This window comes from Syngnathus leptorhynchus, chromosome 21 (genome assembly GCF_054491065.1).
Source record: "Syngnathus leptorhynchus isolate UIUO chromosome 21, UIUO_Slep, whole genome shotgun sequence".
Lineage (NCBI taxonomy): Eukaryota > Metazoa > Chordata > Actinopteri > Syngnathiformes > Syngnathidae > Syngnathus > Syngnathus leptorhynchus.
This window is the reverse complement of record NC_141215.1, coordinates 790,938-810,005: the sequence shown is the minus strand read 5'-3', so window position 1 is coordinate 810,005 and position 19,068 is coordinate 790,938. Positions and strand designations below refer to the sequence as shown.

General features: G+C 38.8%; 2 protein-coding genes and 1 long non-coding RNA gene across 11 annotated transcripts in view; 2 read left to right on the top strand and 1 right to left on the bottom strand.

Annotated features, from left to right (window-relative positions):
• The window catches only part of LOC147039981 (uncharacterized), a 44,668-nt gene extending 30,175 nt beyond the window's left edge, over positions 1–14,493 (bottom strand). Inside the window, exon 1 of the long non-coding RNA XR_015063228.1 lies at positions 1–14,493. This exon is cut by the window's left edge and continues 15,931 nt beyond it. This is a non-coding gene — a long non-coding RNA (uncharacterized LOC147039981).
• LOC147039980 (uncharacterized) lies at positions 7,926–19,068 on the top strand. Of its 9 annotated transcripts, none has more exons than XM_085902926.1 (3): positions 7,926–12,233; positions 13,550–13,633; positions 13,765–19,068. In XM_085902926.1, exon 3 carries the CDS (start codon positions 14,671–14,673, stop codon positions 16,414–16,416), a length of 1,746 nt encoding a protein of 581 aa, XP_085759052.1. In that variant the 5' UTR covers positions 7,926–12,233; positions 13,550–13,633; positions 13,765–14,670; the 3' UTR covers positions 16,417–19,068. The 9 variants fall into 9 exon arrangements, with proteins under 9 accessions (XP_085759052.1, XP_085759050.1, XP_085759049.1 ...); XM_085902924.1 differs by having other exon boundaries at positions 7,926–13,633; positions 13,765–13,856; positions 14,091–19,068; XM_085902923.1 differs by having other exon boundaries at positions 7,926–13,856; positions 13,948–13,997; positions 14,091–19,068.
• Positions 16,921–19,068, top strand: part of LOC147039979 (uncharacterized) — a 9,981-nt gene continuing 7,833 nt past the window's right edge. Inside the window, exons 1-2 of the mRNA XM_085902927.1 lie at positions 16,921–17,514; positions 18,346–18,406. Of these exons, the coding sequence (XP_085759053.1) occupies positions 16,921–17,514; positions 18,346–18,396 (645 nt within the window). The 3' untranslated portion in view covers positions 18,397–18,406. The remainder of the gene's footprint in view (positions 17,515–18,345; positions 18,407–19,068) is intronic.

Genomic DNA, 19,068 nt, shown 5'->3' with positions numbered 1-19,068 from the left:
TCAAATTTTGACATCTGACAACTTTTTTCATGATTTCTTTCCTTAACTCGTTTATTTAACTCTTTTATTTTTTATTTATTTATTTTCCATTCATTCATTTAGTTATTCATTTAATTTTAAGTTAAAAACATCATTTTACCGTTTTAACGGCATTTACCGTTTTTATTTCTTGTTTAATATCATCATTCCACCGCAGCAACACTAAGCCGCTGTTTAGCTCAGTAAGAAGACAATGATCCTAAGAACACGAGCCACGTCCGCGAGCGAGTTCGAGTCCCGGTTGGCCATAACTTTTTTATTCATTAATTTTTCATTCATTCAATTTTAACACATTTTAATAATTATTTTCATCATTCATTTAGTTTTTCATTTAATTTTAAGTTAAAAACATCATTTTACCGTTTTAACGGCATGTACCATTTTTATTTCTCGTTTAATAGCATCAGTCCACCAGAATAGCATTAAATCGGTGTTTAGCTCAGTAAGAAGACAATGGCGCTCTGAACACGAGCTACTTCCACGAGGGTGTTCGAATCCCGCTTGGCCATAATTTTTTTATTCATTAATTTTTCATTCATTCAATTTTAACACATTTTAATAATTATTTTCATCATCATCATTAATTTAACATTTTTATTTTATTTAATCATCAATTTACCAATTTTATGTCATTTAATTAGTGTGAAGGCGAAGGCCTTCACACTATTGTTATTCTACTTTATTTTTCTTCTTCTTCTTATTATTATCCTACTTTATTCCTCCCACTTTTTTGACACCTAACTACTCCCACATGCTTTAACCGATTCACTCCATTCCAACTTTCACACGTTCCAAAAATTCACGGCATGACTGCTAGTATTTTATTTGTTCATAACATTTACCGTTTTTGCATAATTAGCAAATTTGTGCCTTAAAATCCCCCATTCATTCTTAATGGCGCATTAGACACGAGCGACGTTCAAGTTCGAATTTTGACATCTGACAACTTTTTTCATGATTTCTTTCCTTAACTCGTTTATTTAACTCTTTTATTTTTTATTTATTTATTTTCCATTCATTCATTTAGTTATTCATTTAATTTTAAGTTAAAAACATCATTTTACCGTTTTAACGGCATTTACCGTTTTTATTTCTTGTTTAATATCACCATTCCACCGCAGCAACACTAAGCCGCTGTTTAGCTCAGTAAGAAGACAATGATCCTAAGAACACGAGCCACGTCCGCGAGCGAGTTCGAGTCCCGGTTGGCCATAATTTTTTTATTCATTAATTCTTCATTCATTCAATTTTAACACATTTTAACAATTATTTTCATCATTCATTTAGTTTTTCATTTAATTTTAAGTTAAAAACATCATTTTACCGTTTTAACGGCATGTACCATTTTTATTTCTCGTTTAATATCATCGTTCCACCACAGCAACACTAAGCCGCTGTTTAGCTCAGTAAGAAGAGACTGGAATTTGAAGCACGAGCGCTGTTCCCGTGCGAGTTCGAATCCGGCTTGACCAATATTTTTTTTTCATTCATTCAATTTTAACACATCACTTTAATAATTATTTTCATCATCATCATTAATTTAACATTTTTATTTTATTTAATCATCAATTTACCAATTTTATGTCATTTAATCATCATTTCGAGTCCCACAATAGTGTGAAGTGCCTTCGCCTTCACACGCAATTTCTCCAGAAATTGCCAATTCTAGTTAGTGTGAAGGCGAAGGCCTTCACACTATTGTTATTCTACTTTATTTTTCTTCTTCTTATTATTATCCTACTTTATTCCTCCCACTTTTTTGACACCTAACTACTCCCACATGCTTTAACCGATTCACTCCATTCCAACTTTCACACGTTCCAAAAATTCACGGCATGACTGCTAGTATTTTATTTGTTCATAACATTTACCGTTTTTGCATAATTAGCAAATTTGTGCCTTAAAATCCCCCATTCATTCTTAATGGCGCATTAGACACGAGCGACGTTCAAGTTCGAATTTTGACATCTGACAACTTTTTTCATGATTTCTTTCCTTAACTCATTTATTTAACTCTTTTATTTTTTATTTATTTATTTTTCATTCATTCATTTAGTTATTCATTTAATTTTAAGTTAAAAACATCATTTTACCGTTTTGTTCACCATTTTAATTTCTTGATTAATAGCAACATTCCACCACAAAAAACACATAGTCGCTGTTTAGCTCAGTGAGAAAACAATGGTCCCTAAACACGAGCCACGTCCGCGAGCGAGTTCGAATCCTGCTTGGCCATAATTTTTTTTTCATTCATTCAATTTTAACACATCACTTTAATAATTACTTTCATCATCATCATTAATTTACCGTTTTTATTTTTCATTTAGTTATTCATTTAATTTTAAGTTAAAAACATCATTTTACCATTTTAACGTTCACCATTTTAATTTCTTGATTAATAGCAACATTCCACCACAAAATACACATAGTCGCTGTTTAGCTCAGTGAGAAAACAATGGTCCCTAAACACGAGCCACGTCCGCGAGCGAGTTCGAATCCTGCTTGGCCATGATTTTTTTTTCATTCATTCAATTTTAACACATCACTTTAATAATTACTTTCATCATCATCATTAATTTACCGTTTTTATTTGATTTAATCATCATTATTAATTTACCATTTTTCTTTCATTTAATCATCATTTCGAGTCCCACAATAGTGTGAAGTGCCTTCGCCTTCACACGCAATTTCTCCAGAAATTGCCAATTCTAGTTCTAGTTATTAAACAATTTATTCCTCCCACTTTTTTGACACCTAACTACTCCCACATGCTTTTACCGATTCACTCCATTCCAACTTTCACACGTTCCAAAAATTCACGGCATGACTGCTAGTATTTCATTTGTTCATAACATTTACCGTTTTTGCATAATTAGCAAATTTGTGCCTTAAAATCCCCCATTCATTCTTAATGGCGCATTAGACAAGAGTGACGTTCAGGAGTGAGTTCAAATTTTGACATCTGACAACTTTTTTCATGATTTCTTTCCTTAACTCGTTTATTTAACTCTTTTATTTTTTATTTATTTATTTTCCATTCATTCATTTAGTTATTCATTTAATTTTAAGTTAAAAACATCATTTTACCGTTTTAACGGCCTTTACCGTTTTTATTTCTTGTTTAATATCATCATTCCACCGCAGCAACACTAAGCCGCTGTTTAGCTCAGTAAGAAGACAATGATCCTAAGAACACGAGCCACGTCCGCGAGCGAGTTCGAGTCCCGGTTGGCCATAACTTTTTTATTCATTAATTTTTCATTCATTCAATTTTAACACATTTTAATAATTATTTTCATCATTCATTTAGTTTTTCATTTAATTTTAAGTTAAAAACATCATTTTACCGTTTTAACGGCATGTACCATTTTTATTTCTCGTTTAATAGCATCAGTCCACCAGAATAGCATTAAATCGGTGTTTAGCTCAGTAAGAAGACAATGGCGCTCTGAACACGAGCTACTTCCACGAGGGCGTTCGAATCCCGCTTGGCCATAATTTTTTTATTCATTAATTTTTCATTCATTCAATTTTAACACATTTTAATAATTATTTTCATCATCATCATTAATTTAACATTTTTATTTTATTTAATCATCAATTTACCAATTTTATGTCATTTAATCATCATTTCGAGTCCCACAATAGTGTGAAGTGCCTTCGCCTTCACACGCAATTTCTCCAGAAATTGCCAATTCTAGTTATTTTACTTATTCTGCCTGTTTTTTCGGCGCTTAACTACTTCCACATACTTCAACCAATTCACTCCGTTCCACTTTTCACTTATTCCAAATATTCAGGAATCGCGCGCTCACATTTTATACATTCAAAAAATTTTCCGTTTTCACAAAATTCACAAATTTACGGCAATTTTTTCCCCATTCATTCTTAATGGCAGATTCAACATTTCACATTTACGTTGTTCCAGTTTGAAATTCACATAATTCAACACATTCAAATCACATTGGGGACATTCCCAAACTTGGCAAATTCAAAAATTTCACGTTTTCACGTTTCAAATTTTCACAAAATTTCACAAAATTTCACAAAATTTCCTTTTTCACTTCTAATTTCAACATACTTCAACCGATTCAACTCGTTCCAACTTTCAACTGTTCATCTTTTCCCTACCTATTCCACACCTTCCCATTCAGCAAAAATTTCACATTTTTCAAATTTGAAATTCAACCAAATTCTGCAAAATTCTCGTTTTTCACCTCTAGTTTCCACATTTTTCAACCGATTCAACCCATTCCACTTTTCAACTCTTCATATTCTTCCTACCTATTCCCCAAATTCCCACTTAACAAAAATTCCACATTTTTCAAATTTGAAATTCAACCAAAATTTCCTTTTTCCACTCTAATTTCAACATTCTTCAACCGATTCAACCCATTCCAATTGTATTCACTTTGTTCAACTTATGCATTTTCGCTAACTTTTTCAATTTTTGTCCGATTCAACCCGTTTCAACATTTAACTCCGAAAGTGACAACTAGACAGCCGTATATTTCGTTTCGTTCCAAATTTCAAAACTTTTTGGCGCAATTTTTTTTAGAAATTCCCATTCATTCTCAATGGGGATTTATCATTTGCTCTAACTTCTACATTTTTCAACCGATTCAACCCATTCCAACTTTCAACTCTTCATATTCTTCCTCCCTATTCCCCAAATTCACACTTACCATAAATTCCACATTTTCAAATTTGAAATTCAACCAAATTTTCCGAAATTTCCTTTTTCCACTCTAATTTCTACATTTTTCAACCGATTCAACTCGTTTCAACTTTCAACTCTTCATATTCTTCCTCCCTATTCCCCAAATTCACACTTACCATAAATTCCACATTTTCAAATTTGAAATTCAACCAAATTTTCCGAAATTTCCTTTTTCCACTCTAATTTCGACATTTTTCAACCGATTCGACTCGTTTCAACATCATTCTTCGGCATTCCCCGAGTATTTATTCAACTTCTTCACCTTCACACGCAATTTCCTCAGGAATTGCACATTCTAGTTCTACTTTATTTTTTTTTTCTTCTTATTATTATCCTACTTTATTCCTCCCACTTTTTTGACACTTAACTACTCCCACATGCTTTAACCGATTCACTCCATTCCAACTTTCACACGTTCCAAAAATTCACGGCATGACTGCTAGTATTTCATTTGTTCATAACATTTACCGTTTTTGCATAATTAGCAAATTTGTGCCTTAAAATCCCCCATTCATTCTTAATGGCGCATTAGACACGAGCGACGTTCCTAGTTCGAATTTTGACATCTGACAACTTTTTTCATGATTTCTTTCCTTAACTCGTTTATTTAACTCTTTTATTTTTTATTTATTTATTTTCCATTCATTCATTTAGTTATTCATTTAATTTTAAGTTAAAAACATCATTTTACCGTTTTAACGGCATTCACCGTTTTTATTTCTCGTTTAATACCATCATTCCACCGCATTAACACCATGTCGCTGTTTAGCTCAGTAAGACTACAATGATGTTTGGAACACAAGTCACTTCCACGAGTGAGTTCGATCCCGGTTGGTGATAAATTTTTTTTCATTAATTTTTCATTCATTCAATTTTAACACATTTTAATAATTATTTTCATCATTCATTTAGTTATTCATTTAATTTTAAGTAAAAAACATAATTATACCGTTTTAACGGCATGTACCATTTTTATTTCTCGTTTAATATCATCATTCCACCACAGCAACACTTAGCTGCTGTTTAGCTCAGTAAGAAGAGACTGCAATTTGGAGCACGAGCGCTGTTCCCGTACGAGTTCGAATCCCGCTTGACCAATATTTTTTTTTTTTCATTCATTCAATTTTAACACATCACTTTAATAATTATTTTCATCATCATCATTAATTTACCGTTTTTATTTTATTTAATCATCATCAATTTACCATTTTTTTGTCATTTAATCATCATTTCGAGTCCCACAATAGTGTGAAGTGCCTTCGCCTTCACACGCAATTTCTCCAGAAATTGCCAATTCTAGTTCTACTTTATTTTTTTTTCTTCTTATTATTATCCTACTTTATTCCTCCCACTTTTTTGACACTTAACTACTCCCACATGCTTTAACCGATTCACTCCATTCCAACTTTCACACGTTCCAAAAATTCACGGCATGACTGCTAGTATTTCATTTGTTCATAACATTTACCGTTTTTGCATAATTAGCAAATTTGTGCCTTAAAATCCCCCATTCATTCTTAATGGCGCATTAGACACGAGCGACGTTCCTAGTTCGAATTTTGACATCTGACAACTTTTTTCATGATTTCTTTCCTTAACTCGTTTATTTAACTCTTTTATTTTTTATTTATTTATTTTCCATTCATTCATTTAGTTATTCATTTAATTTTAAGTTAAAAACATCATTTTACCGTTTTAACGGCATTCACCGTTTTTATTTCTCGTTTAATACCATCATTCCACCGCATTAACACCATGTCGCTGTTTAGCTCAGTAAGACTACAATGATGTTTGGAACACAAGTCACTTCCACGAGTGAGTTCGATCCCAGTTGGTGATAATTTTTTTATTCATTAATTTTTCATTCATTCAATTTTAACACATTTTAATAATTATTTTCATCATTCATTTAGTTTTTCATTTAATTTTAAGTTAAAAACATCATTTTACCGTTTTAACGGCATGTACCATTTTTATTTCTCGTTTAATATCATCATTCCACCACAGCAACACTAAGCCGCTGTTTAGCTCAGTAAGAAGAGACTGGAATTTGGAGCACGAGCGCTGTTCCCGTGCGAGTTCGAATCCGGCTTGACCAATATTTTTTTTTCATTCATTCAATTTTAACACATCACTTTAATAATTATTTTCATCATCATCATTAATTTAACATTTTTATTTTATTTAATCATCAATTTACCAATTTTATGTCATTTAATCATCATTTCGAGTCCCACAATAGTGTGAAGTGCCTTCGCCTTCACACGCAATTTCTCCAGAAATTGCCAATTCTAGTTATTATTAGTGTGAAGGCGAAGGCCTTCACACTATTGTTATTCTACTTTATTTTTCTTCTTCTTATTAGTGTGAAGGCGAAGGCCTTCACACTATTGTTATTCTACTTTATTTTTCTTCTTCTTATTATTATTAGTGTGAAGGCGAAGGCCTTCACACTATTGTTATTCTACTTTATTTTTCTTCTTCTTATTATTATTAAACAATTTATTCCTCCCACTTTTTTGACACCTAACTACTCCCACATGCTTTAACATATTCACCCCATTCCAACTTTCACACGTTCCAAAAATTCACGGCATAATTGCTAGTATTTTATTTGTTCATAACATTTACCGTTTTTGCATAATTAGCAAATTTGTGCCTTAAAATCCCCCATTCATTCTTAATGGCGCATTAGACACGAGCGACGATCAGGAGTGAGTTCAAATTTTGACATCTGACAACTTTTTTCATGATTTCTTTCCTTAACTCGTTTATTTAACTCTTTTATTTTTTATTTATTTATTTTCCATTCATTCATGTAGTTATTCATTTAATTTTAAGTTAAAAACATCATTTTACCGTTTTAACGGCATTTACCGTTTTTATTTCTTGTTTAATATCACCATTCCACCGCAGCAACACTAAGCCGCTGTTTAGCTCAGTAAGAAGACAATGATCCTAAGAACACGAGCCACGTCCGCGAGCGAGTTCGAGTCCCGGTTGGCCATAATTTTTTTATTCATTAATTCTTCATTCATTCAATTTTAACACATTTTAACAATTATTTTCATCATTCATTTAGTTTTTCATTTAATTTTAAGTTAAAAACATCATTTTACCGTTTTAACGGCATGTACCATTTTTATTTCTCGTTTAATATCATCATTCCACCACAGCAACACTAAGCCGCTGTTTAGCTCAGTAAGAAGAGACTGGAATTTGAAGCACGAGCGCTGTTCCCGTGCGAGTTCGAATCCGGCTTGACCAATATTTTTTTTTCATTCATTCAATTTTAACACATCACTTTAATAATTATTTTCATCATCATCATCATTAATTTAACATTTTTATTTCATTTAATCATCAATTTACCAATTTTATGTCATTTAATCATCATTTCGAGTCCCACAATAGTGTGAAGTGCCTTCGCCTTCACACGCAATTTCTCCAGAAATTGCCAATTCTAGTTATTAAACAATTTATTCCTCCCACTTTTTTGACACCTAACTACTCCCACATGCTTTAACCGATTCACTCCATTCCAACTTTCACACGTTCCAAAAATTCACGGCATAATTGCTAGTATTTTATTTGTTCATAACATTTACCGTTTTTGCATAATTAGCAAATTTGTGCCTTAAAATCCCCCATTAGACACGAGCGACGTTCCAGTTCGAATTTTGACATCTGACAACTTTTTTCATGATTTCTTTCCTTAACTCATTTATTTAACTCTTTTACTTTTTATTTATTTATTTTTCATTCATTGATTTAGTTATTCATTTAATTTTAAGTTAAAAACATCATTTTACCGTTTTAACGTTCACCATTTTAATTTCGTGATTAATAGCAACATTCCACCACATGAAACACATAGTCGCTGTTTAGCTCAGTGAGAAAACAATGGTCCCTAAACACGAGCCACGTCCGCGAGCGAGTTCGAATCCTACTTGGCCATAATTTTTTTTTCATTCATTCAATTTTAACACATCACTTTAATAATTATTTTATGATTCATAATTTAACATCTTTATTTCTAATAGCATCATTCCACTGCCCAAATAGTTAGTCAGTGTTTAGCTCAGTAAGTAGAGAACATGGCACATTCAATTATTACACATACACATTATTCTTTATTCATTCATTTAATTTTATCACATTTTCTTCATCATATTTGATGTACTATATTTATTTTATTTAGTAAATCAGTAGGTCATTGTTTAGCTCAGTAATTAGAGCATCAGATATCCGACCTCAACTTTTTTCATTTTACGTAAAACATTGTTTCCCACTTTAGTTTTAGTTTTACCAATTTATTTTATTTAACATCATTTATCGTCATTAATTTACCATTTACATTGGGCGGCTTGTCATTACACATTCGCGGGCTTCTACCATTTTTCCCTTCATTAAGCAAATTCCAGCACTTTAATAATCGAAAACTGTTTAGTTCAGTAGGTAGAGCATCAACCTTCTAACCTCATTGTTGTGCACTGGTCGACTTTCTCAACATCCATTTTTATCATGTTTTTTTAATCTTACTAATTTTAACACATAATTTTACCAATTTTATTCAACATCATTCATAATAATTAATTTACCATTTAAATTGGCCGTCTTATTACACATTAGCGCGCTTCTACCATTTTTGCCTTCATTTAGCAAATTCCAAGAAACAAAACCGCAAAGCATTGTTTAACTCAGTCGGTAGAGCATCAGACTCTGATCTCATAGTCATGGGTTCGAGCCCCGCACAAGGTAACCTTCTAGACTTCCACTTTTATCATGATTTTTGGCATCGATGACACGGGCCTGTTTAGATTGCTCGCGGCTGACCAGACGTAAGTATATGTTATGTCTTGGTGAGATATTAAGATAGACTCGCGAGCAATCCCCCGCCCGCCGCGACGGCATCTTTAGGGTTTGTGGCAGTGGAATAAAGCATTCATTTCCAACGGTACGCGAATGCATCATCTGTTATACAGTTCAGTGCCGTCGATTACGCACCTGTTCAGATTGCCTGCGGCTGACCAGACGTAAGTAAATGTGGTGTCTCGGTGCAATATTAACAATTATAAATGTTCAATTTACACGACGCTAACCGTAATGTTATTATTGAAATTTCCAAACAGATGAGCAGTTTCGCGTTGCTGTTTTTGTGGTGTGATGTAGACTTTTCGCACCGTTTATACACTTGAGCTAGCAAACTTCGTTTGTGTGGATTAAGTAAAAAGTAGCTGTTGTACTGTTGTAAAAGTCAGGGATGATAATTATCCGCGGATTTCCATGTTTTTATCCGTCGAAAGTATCATTTTCGTGGTTCGTGTAAATTTGTTGCAAAAATTATTTTTTTATACATGGGAGGAGCGGCCGGCCTGTAAATGTTAGCTTCGGCGACTCGCGAGCATTCCCCCCGCCGCGACGGCATCTTTAGGTTTTGTGTATTCTCTGTCAAGATATGATCAGCTATGGAGGTAGCGGCGCTAGGAATATTAGAGGATCACATCGAAACAAAAAACACACAAAGCAGAGTAGATCAGTGTGTATCAAACTGAACTATAAATATGGTTTTCTTTATGCACGTTTTCTCAATGCACCTGTATACGTGGCTCTGAATAATTTCCCCTTCCAAGGTGTTCTATATAACTAGCTTTTGTGGATAACGCAATTCCAAAGGTGATTTTTTTTCTTTGAAATTCAATTTTGCATGTGTGCAATATTTCGTTATATGTTGAAAACAATTAAGCTTTTCTTGTTCGATATTTTATAATCAAAACTAATTAGGGTCGCTATGAAAAGGATTGTTATCAAATGTGGAGGAAGATATTTTTCAATAAATATCGATGTCGGCCCTCGACCTCATCCAAGTTTCTAATTTTGGACCGCTGTGTGTTTGACTTTGACACCCTTGCCCTAGATTAAGTACAAAGTATTCATCGTAGTTGAATGTGCGCCTCTTATCTTGAAGCGCCTTATGGTGCGGAAAATACTGTAACTAGATTGCATTTTCACCCAGAACAATTATTCATTACCCAATGCCATTACCAGATGTGTCATACAATGTGTTTCCCAACATCTATTTCTCAATGCACCTGTATACGTGGCTCTGAATAATTTCCCCTTCCAAGCTGTTCTATATAACTAGCTTTTGTGGATAACGCAATTCCAAAATTCTGCACCACAAAGTCTGCATAAGATCGAGGGTTTGCTGTATTTTTTCTCTTTCTCTGCACAGGTCTTTGAACTGCGGCTGATCTGTGGCTGATCCAGCTGACTTCCGGCTGATCCTGCTGACCTGTGGCTGATCCCCCCAATACCCTTTCTTGTCTCTGCTCTACCTATTGTTTCTGCCTTCCTTCTGTCTAAACCCATTTGTTCTGAAAACGATTTGCTAACACCATGCCGAAAAAGGGCAGGAGATCACAGTCTGTAAAGTTGAAGCACCTCTTCCACCTTCTGCTGATATCTCTGCCCAGCATGTGTGTGCTGTTGAAGCAACTGAAAGAGATACAAATGATTTGCAAATGGAGAAACATGATACAAATGATACGCAAATGAAGAGAGCTATTCCAAATGATATAGGACACTCTGAAAAGAAAATTCTTGCTGAAGTTTCCATTGCGGTAACGGTACCAGTGCAACACGATTTGGTAATGTATGTGATGACAACTCACAGCCAAGCCCATCTGAGATATGGCCAATCCAGAAACAGTCAATGTGTGGCTAATTCTGTAACATTTCTGGCTTTCCTGCAGGATATAAATAACTTGACTACCTCTGACCTGGATGCTGTTCTCAGTGTGGGTAATGAACTGTATACATGTACTGTGGCTGCATTGAAAGCCCGAGGATGCATTGAAAGCCCGAGGATGCTTTCTAAACAGTTTTTGGACGGTTGATGAACTTCCAGAGATTGTAAGTGGTTCCACACAACGGCATGTGTTAATAAGGAGTATGTCAATGTGTGGTTCTTTCACCTCTTTCCATGGAGATGCGCTCTTTCTTAACCTTTGTGACAGACTTGAGTGGTGCTTGACATCAGAGGTCAGTTGTGCTCTTCTGATTATGCAGTCGACGTGCATTGCAGTTTTCCGAGACCACCAAGGCAAGTACGGATATTTTGATCCCCACTCTAGAGGACGAGATGGTCTCCCTGCTCCCAATGGCACAGCTATCATGATGCTTTTTGTGCGTCTGAATGACCTTCGGAATAAATTGACAGAGCTCTACACACGTTTGCAATGCTCCTGTAATTCTCAGTATGAGCTTGTACCGGTCCAGTTTGAACCTATTCATGTTACTACAAATGACATTGAGATGGTGCCATGTACTTCATTGCAATCTAAGCTGGTAAGCAAAGCAGTTTCCGAGACCTCATATTTGGAGATGAGTGATTCTTCAACACCTGCCGGTGAACAACGTCACTGCCACAAGTTGATTGATGACGACACAGAAGCGGTTTCTTGGACTACAGGTAAAATGCTCCAACGCTTGTCAAAAATTTCGAAATCAAGTAGGAGAAAATTTCTAAGACGAATGAAGGCACAGGAAAATTTGAATGATAAATTTGAACAAAGACGTACAAAACAAGAACTAACGAGAAGAAACAAAAATCTGAGAAATAAGGAAAGGTACAGTAAAAATGTAGAGATTAGACAAAGGAAGGGGTGTTATGTTACAACGCGTTATCAGCAAGATGTACATTTTCGCACTAAACAAATGTCCTATTATACACAACGTAAGACTGATCATATCTTTAAGGAGAAAAATCGTTCCCGCTACTTACTTCGTTATAAGACGGATGATTGTTTTCGAATGGGACGATGCACCTACGTAACACAACGTTACCGTGACGACCCTGAGTTTAATGCAAGACAACGTTCCTACGTAACGCAACGTTACCGTGACGACCCCGAGTTTAATGCAATACAACGTTCCTACGTAACGCAACGTTACCGTGATGACACCGAGTTTAATGCAAGATAACGTTCCTACTTAACGCAACGTTACCGTGATGACCCCGAGTTTAATGCAAGAAAACGTTCCTACGTAACGCAACGTTACCGTGACGACCCGGAGTTTAATGCAAGAAAACGTTCCTACGTAACGCAACGTTACCGTGACGACCCTGAGTTTAATGCAAGAAAACGTTCCTACGTAACGCGACGTTACCGTGACGACCCTGAGTTTAATGCAAGATGGCGCGTTTATATTACACAGCGTTATTCAAGCAATCCTGAATTCAGACCCAAACATCAGGAAATCATGAGGTCCATTATGAGAACGAAATCGGATTCATTGCGGAATAAAAAGTTGACCAGAGCAAGTATGCTTTTCCAAAAATACAAAATCATAAACCGGCTATGTAGAGAGCGAAATGACTGCGCATTAATGAAAGCTGTCGACCTATTCAAAGACCAAGTTAAGAATGGACCCACATTTGTTTGCACAGTTTGCCACAGAGCCCTATTCCCAACCAGGTACAGTCTTGTCGGCGTCACCTTTATAAGAAGAACTGCGATGTTGCTGAGCGCTGTCTCACGGGACAATTTGTTCATATTTGTAATGACGAATGTCAGACGTCGTGTAGAGTGCCGGCTGAAAGAAAACTAGAGTGGGTATGTCACACCTGCCATACACATCTCAAAGATGGTAAAATGCCAGCTATGGCTGTTTCAAACAATCTCACGCTAGCTGCTATTCCAACAGAATTGCGTGGATTGAACGTATTAGAGAGACACCTCATTTCCAAATGCATAGCGTTTGCCAAAATTGTCCCACTTCCCAAAGGTCAACAACGAGGCATTCGCGGAAATGTTGTGTGCGTGCCATCGGAAGTACAGGAGACGGTCAATGTCTTGCCAAGGATAAGAAGTAAGTCGCAGATGTTGAGTGAAACTGAAGGGACGACTTTGAAAAAACTGATGGCCTTTGTAGCAAACTGTCACTTGGTCCAAGCTAATGAGCGCTCTGATAAAACTGAAGCAAATTCATCCACAATACAGAAGCCTAACTATCCGCGACGATCCGGACCTTTGCGACCCAACCCTCGCTGATGATGATGATGGCAGCTCAGGTGAAGCGGAAATGAGCGACAGTGAGTACAATGAGGAAGCTCTGGAGGAGATATACAGATTTGAGAGTGATGCTCTGCGTGGAATGAACAGTGAGTCACAAAATGTCAACAGGGGTAACAATCGGCAACGAGAAAATGTAGAAGATGGTGATCAACCTAATGGTGGAGTTGTACTTGAATCATGTCTCCAACCAAGTGACGTGTCAGAGGAAATTATGAGTTTTACTGAGGGCATTTACTCTGTTGCTCCTGCAGAAAGAAATAACCCAGTAAACTTTTTCAAGACTCCCAAACTTGAGGCCATGGCTTTTCCGGTGCAGTTCCCGACAGGGCAAAACACGCTCGATGGAGAGAGACCGATAAAACTCACACCGAGCAAGTATTTCAAAACCCGACTGTGTTGTGTGGACGACCGTTTTGCCAGGGATCCGACCTACTTGTTCTTTGCTCAGTTTGTGACCGAAATCTACCAGGCGATGTCGAGCATGACAATACAGCTACGCAAAGGTAAACCATTTACCCGAGATGGTCGAAGAATTACCAGCGCAATGCTTCAGGACAAACGACAAGTTGAAAAGTTGGTGCGCAGCAAACACGCCGTCCGCTTCATGATGCCACTAAGAGGCACGCCAGCCTATTGGGAGAGAACCACCAAAGACCTTTTTGCGATGAATCGACAGCTGGGCACACCCACGTTCTTTTGCACATTTTCTGCTGCCGAAATGCTTGGGAAGAGGTCATCGTCGCCATTAAACAACGAGGTGAGGTAGTGAATTTTGCTGAACTGGACTGGGCCACCAAGTGTGAAATTCTACGGGGCAATCCGGTGACGACGATGCGCATGTTTGACAAACGTGTGGAAGCTCTGTTCAGAGATTTGATCCTCTCTCCACCACAACCGATTGGCGAAGTGGTCGACTACTTTTACCGATTAGAATTTCAGCACAGAGGACGTCTTTACATTCATTGCCGCATATGGGTTCGAGGTGCCCCTGTATTTGAGGAATCTTCAGACAAAGCCATCTGTGATTTTGTATCCCGCTACATCTCGGCTGAGCTGCCGGACCTGCTGAAAGAACCCGAACTGTACAAAAAAGTAACAGAAGTTCAGATGCACAGCAAAAGTCACTCCAAAACGTGTGTCAAACACCCGGGTGCGAATTGCCGCTTTGGCTTCCCCAAACAACCGTGCCATGAAACGACCATCGTCAGACCTGCCCCCGTCGACGATGACGATCGAGATCGACGCGGGGAGGGTCGGTTGGCGGCCAATGCCAAGCTTGTTTCCGTGCAAAATCTGCTGAATCAACCTGAAACTTCATCCCTGACTTTGCCTCATCTACTGGCTAAATGCGAGCTCACCGGCGACTACTACATGAGCTGTTTGCAAGTGACCGCCTCGTCGAGTTCTGTCGTGCTTAAGCAAAACCCCAAAGACTGCTGGGTCAACTACTACAACCGCCATTTGCTTCTTGCCTGGGATGGAAATCTGGACATCCAATACATCCTGAATGCCTACTCTTGCATCGCATACATCTGCAGCTACATCAGCAAAGCGGAACACGGTCTCAGCCAATACCTGAGATCTGTGATTGAAAACTCCCGGAAGGAAAATGTCAACGAGAGCGACGAAATGAAACAAATTATGCAAGCGTACTCTAAGAAGAGAGAAGTGAGCGCTCAGGAGTGTGTCGCGCGCGCATGCGGCTTGCATATGAAACAGTCCTCTCGCAGTGTGATATTTGTACAAACCAGTGACAATGCGCTGAAAATGAGTTATCCTATCTCAGTGCTTGAGGGCAAAACCCAGGACTCTCACGAAGTGTGGATGACTGCCCTGCCGGACAAATATAAATGCAGACCTCAAACGGAGGAATTTGAAGTAATGTGCTTGGCTGATTTTGCATCATCGTGCAGAATTGTTTATGGCAAACAAGTCAAAGGTAAAAACGTTTTGCGTCTGCTGAACGACATGGGATTTGTACAGAAAAGAACAGGGAAATCTGCGGTCATCAAATACTGTAAATTCTCAGAACAAAAGAATCCCGAGGAATATCACTGCACCTTGCTCAAGCTGTACCTGCCTCATCGTGCTGATTGCCAGTTAAAATCTGAACGCTTTCCCACATCTCAGTTGTTCCACGAGCACGCCTGCGTACAGTTACCGTATGCCGACTGTGTGGAGCGCGTGTGCGAAATCGTCAAAAGGAACAGAAAACGGTACGAGAAACACAGCGGAGACATCGATGATGCCATCAGGGAGATGGAGGAAAGTGGGCTCAACGTAAACGAATGGTGCCACCTGGCTCCTGAGAGTGAGCTGCAAAGACTCGAATGCATCGAGGAAATCGACGCGAGAGACGACCCGAATGCGAACGTGGAGGAAAATGTCCCCGACTATAACGTGAGGTCGGTGACAACGGAAATGTCCATTGTGGCTGAACCTGCTGCCATCGATCCCACGGTGTTACGCGGTATGTATCGAAACCTGAACCGAAAACAAGCGTCAGTCTTCTACAAGGTCTGCAATTGGTGCGTAAAACGTCTGTGTAGCTCAAAGCCGATTGAGCAGTTTTTCTAACTATGTCAACGGTGGCGCCGGGACCGGCAAATCACATTTGATCAAATGTATCCATGCGGAGGCCACGAAAATACTGCTCAGACTACCACGACTGGCTGAGGAAGCAGACATTTCCAAACAGACGGTTGTTCTCGCAGCCTTCACCGGTACGGCGGCGTTCAACATTTCAGGGACAACTTTGCATTCTCAAACTGCCGAGAAGTCTCAAACCTCCATATCAAGGCCTGGGCAACAAACTGGACGAAGTCAGAGCGGAGCTTTCGATCGCTGAAATACTAATTATCGACGAGATTTCCATGGTGTCAAAAGACCTCTTTGCCTTCGTCGATACCAGATTGAAACAAATCAAAGGAGCCAATTTACCTTTTGGCGGCATGTCTGTTCTTGCTGTTGGAGATTTTTTTCAGCTCCCTCCCGTGAGAATCCAAACCTTTGTGCGTGTACGATCCCACTCGGCTGGACCACTAGCGTGGCAACTTCAAAAAGATCACGCTCACGGACGTCATGAGGCAGAAAGACGACGTAGCCTTTGCTGAGCTGCTGAACCGACTCCGCGTCAAAGACAAGTCTGACCAACTGTCGGAACCGGACGCAGCTCTGCTTGCTACGAGGTACGCTTCTCTGATAATGTGTCCAAAGAATATTCTGCATATTTTTGCCACCAATAAACAGGTAGATGGTCATAATTCCACGATGCTGAATCTGCTTCATAAGGACATTGTACAAATCGACGCGGATGACTACAAGAAGGACAAAAAAACTGGCAGAATGGCAAGGCAAGCGACCCCTGTCCAAGGACCTAAGAACGGGTTGCCCGACTCGATCAAAGTTGCCGTCGGCGCTCGCGTTATGGTCACACGCAATATTGACGTTGGAGCAGGTCTGTGCAATGGGACGTTTGCAAAAGTTGTGCAATTGGTGAACTACCCGAATGAACCGCGTGTACAGAAACTCGGGTTGGAACTAGACTGTGTGACTAAGACGGCAAGTGCTGCGAATTCTGTGTTCATTGACAGACAGGAGGAGAGGATGCAGAATTCTGGAGTGGTGCGCCGGCAGTTTCCCATCAAGCTTGCTTTTGCCTGCACGATCCATAAGGTACAAGGCATGACGACGTCAGAGGCTGCGGTTTCGCTGAAAGGCGTTTTCGAACACGGCATGGGCTACGTAGCTCTGAGTAGAGTGACTTCGCTCAGTGGTCTGCATATTCTGCATATGGATGAGAAAAGAATTCATGCAAATCCGGAAATCACTGCTGCTCTCGCTGAGATGACAGAGGATTCTTTGGACAGCGTAATGCCTCTGTTTCACGTGATGCCGAGGGTAGATAGAGCAAACGACCTGGTCATCGTCCATCATAACACCGAAGGGCTGTCTTGTCACGTGCGGGATATCGCGTGTCACCACGAACTGCGTTTTGCTGATGATTTGTGCTTCACAAAAACACACCTCCGAGAATCTGTGGCTGCCTGCTTGGAAGGCTATACCATGTTTCACAGGAACCGAAGTGATTCTTACACAACCTGTCCCGACTTGGTGACAAAACTTGGCGGTGGCGTAGGTATTTGTGTCAAAAGTCACATCGCAGCCCAGGAAAAGAAATACGTACAGGGTGTGACCGATATTGAATTTGTTGCGGTGAAACTTGAAGCTCCCATCAAGCTGCCGTTTACAGGCCTCCAGGCCACAGTCTGCGGACATTTCTGCCAAGCTTGGAAAATCTCTTACGATATCTTGAAGTCATGGACCATCATCAGATCTTGGTATGTGGCGATTTTAACAAAGATACGCTCTCTGCCTCGTACAAGCCCGTTCTTGAATTGTTTCGCTCAAAGGGTTACACGCAGCTCATAACCACTGTTACCACTGACAAAAACACATTGATTGACCTCATTTTTGTCTCTCGACCTCAGCGTGTTCTTTATTCAGGTGTCCTGCAAACATACTACAGCTATCACAATCCTGTTTTCTGTGTTTTGAATAGTCAAAGGTAAGTCAATTCTAAATTGTGTATTTCAGCATTTGGAAAAATAACATGGACGGAAATCAGTGTGTCAAAAGTGGTGGTGTGTCGTGGGTGATTTGTTGAATTGAGATGAGATGGTATCAGAGGCGTAGGTGGCTCAGAAAGCCAAATGTAATGTTGGCATCAGGCAGAAACCTCACCATTATAAAAAAAAATAATACTACAGACCAATGTGAATAGCCATATACTTTATATTTTCCGCTGATAGTATAAATGACGGCTCATATATCATGCTGATATTTTAAATGGCTGATCTCATTTCTGTAGATGTAAATCAAGTTGAGTTAAGGGAAGGCACTCAACCAGCTCAGTGGCCTTGTGGTACGAGTGTTCGCCCTGAGACTGGGAGGGCGTGGCTTTGATCCATCGGCCGAGTCACACCAAAGACTACAAAAAAATTGGAACCCGATTCCTCCCTGCTTGACACTTGGCGTTCAAGGGTTGGGTTGGGGATGCTTTAGAGCTGCACCCTCTTGGGCCGCCCCGCATGTGGCAGTATCCGCACCTGCTGGGCAAACAATCTTCTGAAGGCAAGAGGGTGGCGAGGGGATGGCGCGGCCGCTTGACACCTAAAACAATCTTTAACTGCCGGTCTACTCGTCTTTCGGATCGACGGGAGATTTCGT

Bases quoted from the DNA above. Each gene is read 5' to 3' on its own strand.
- LOC147039980 (XM_085902919.1), top strand. From the start codon at position 14,671: ATGCGCATGTTTGACAAACGTGTGGAAGCTCTGTTCAGAGATTTGATC.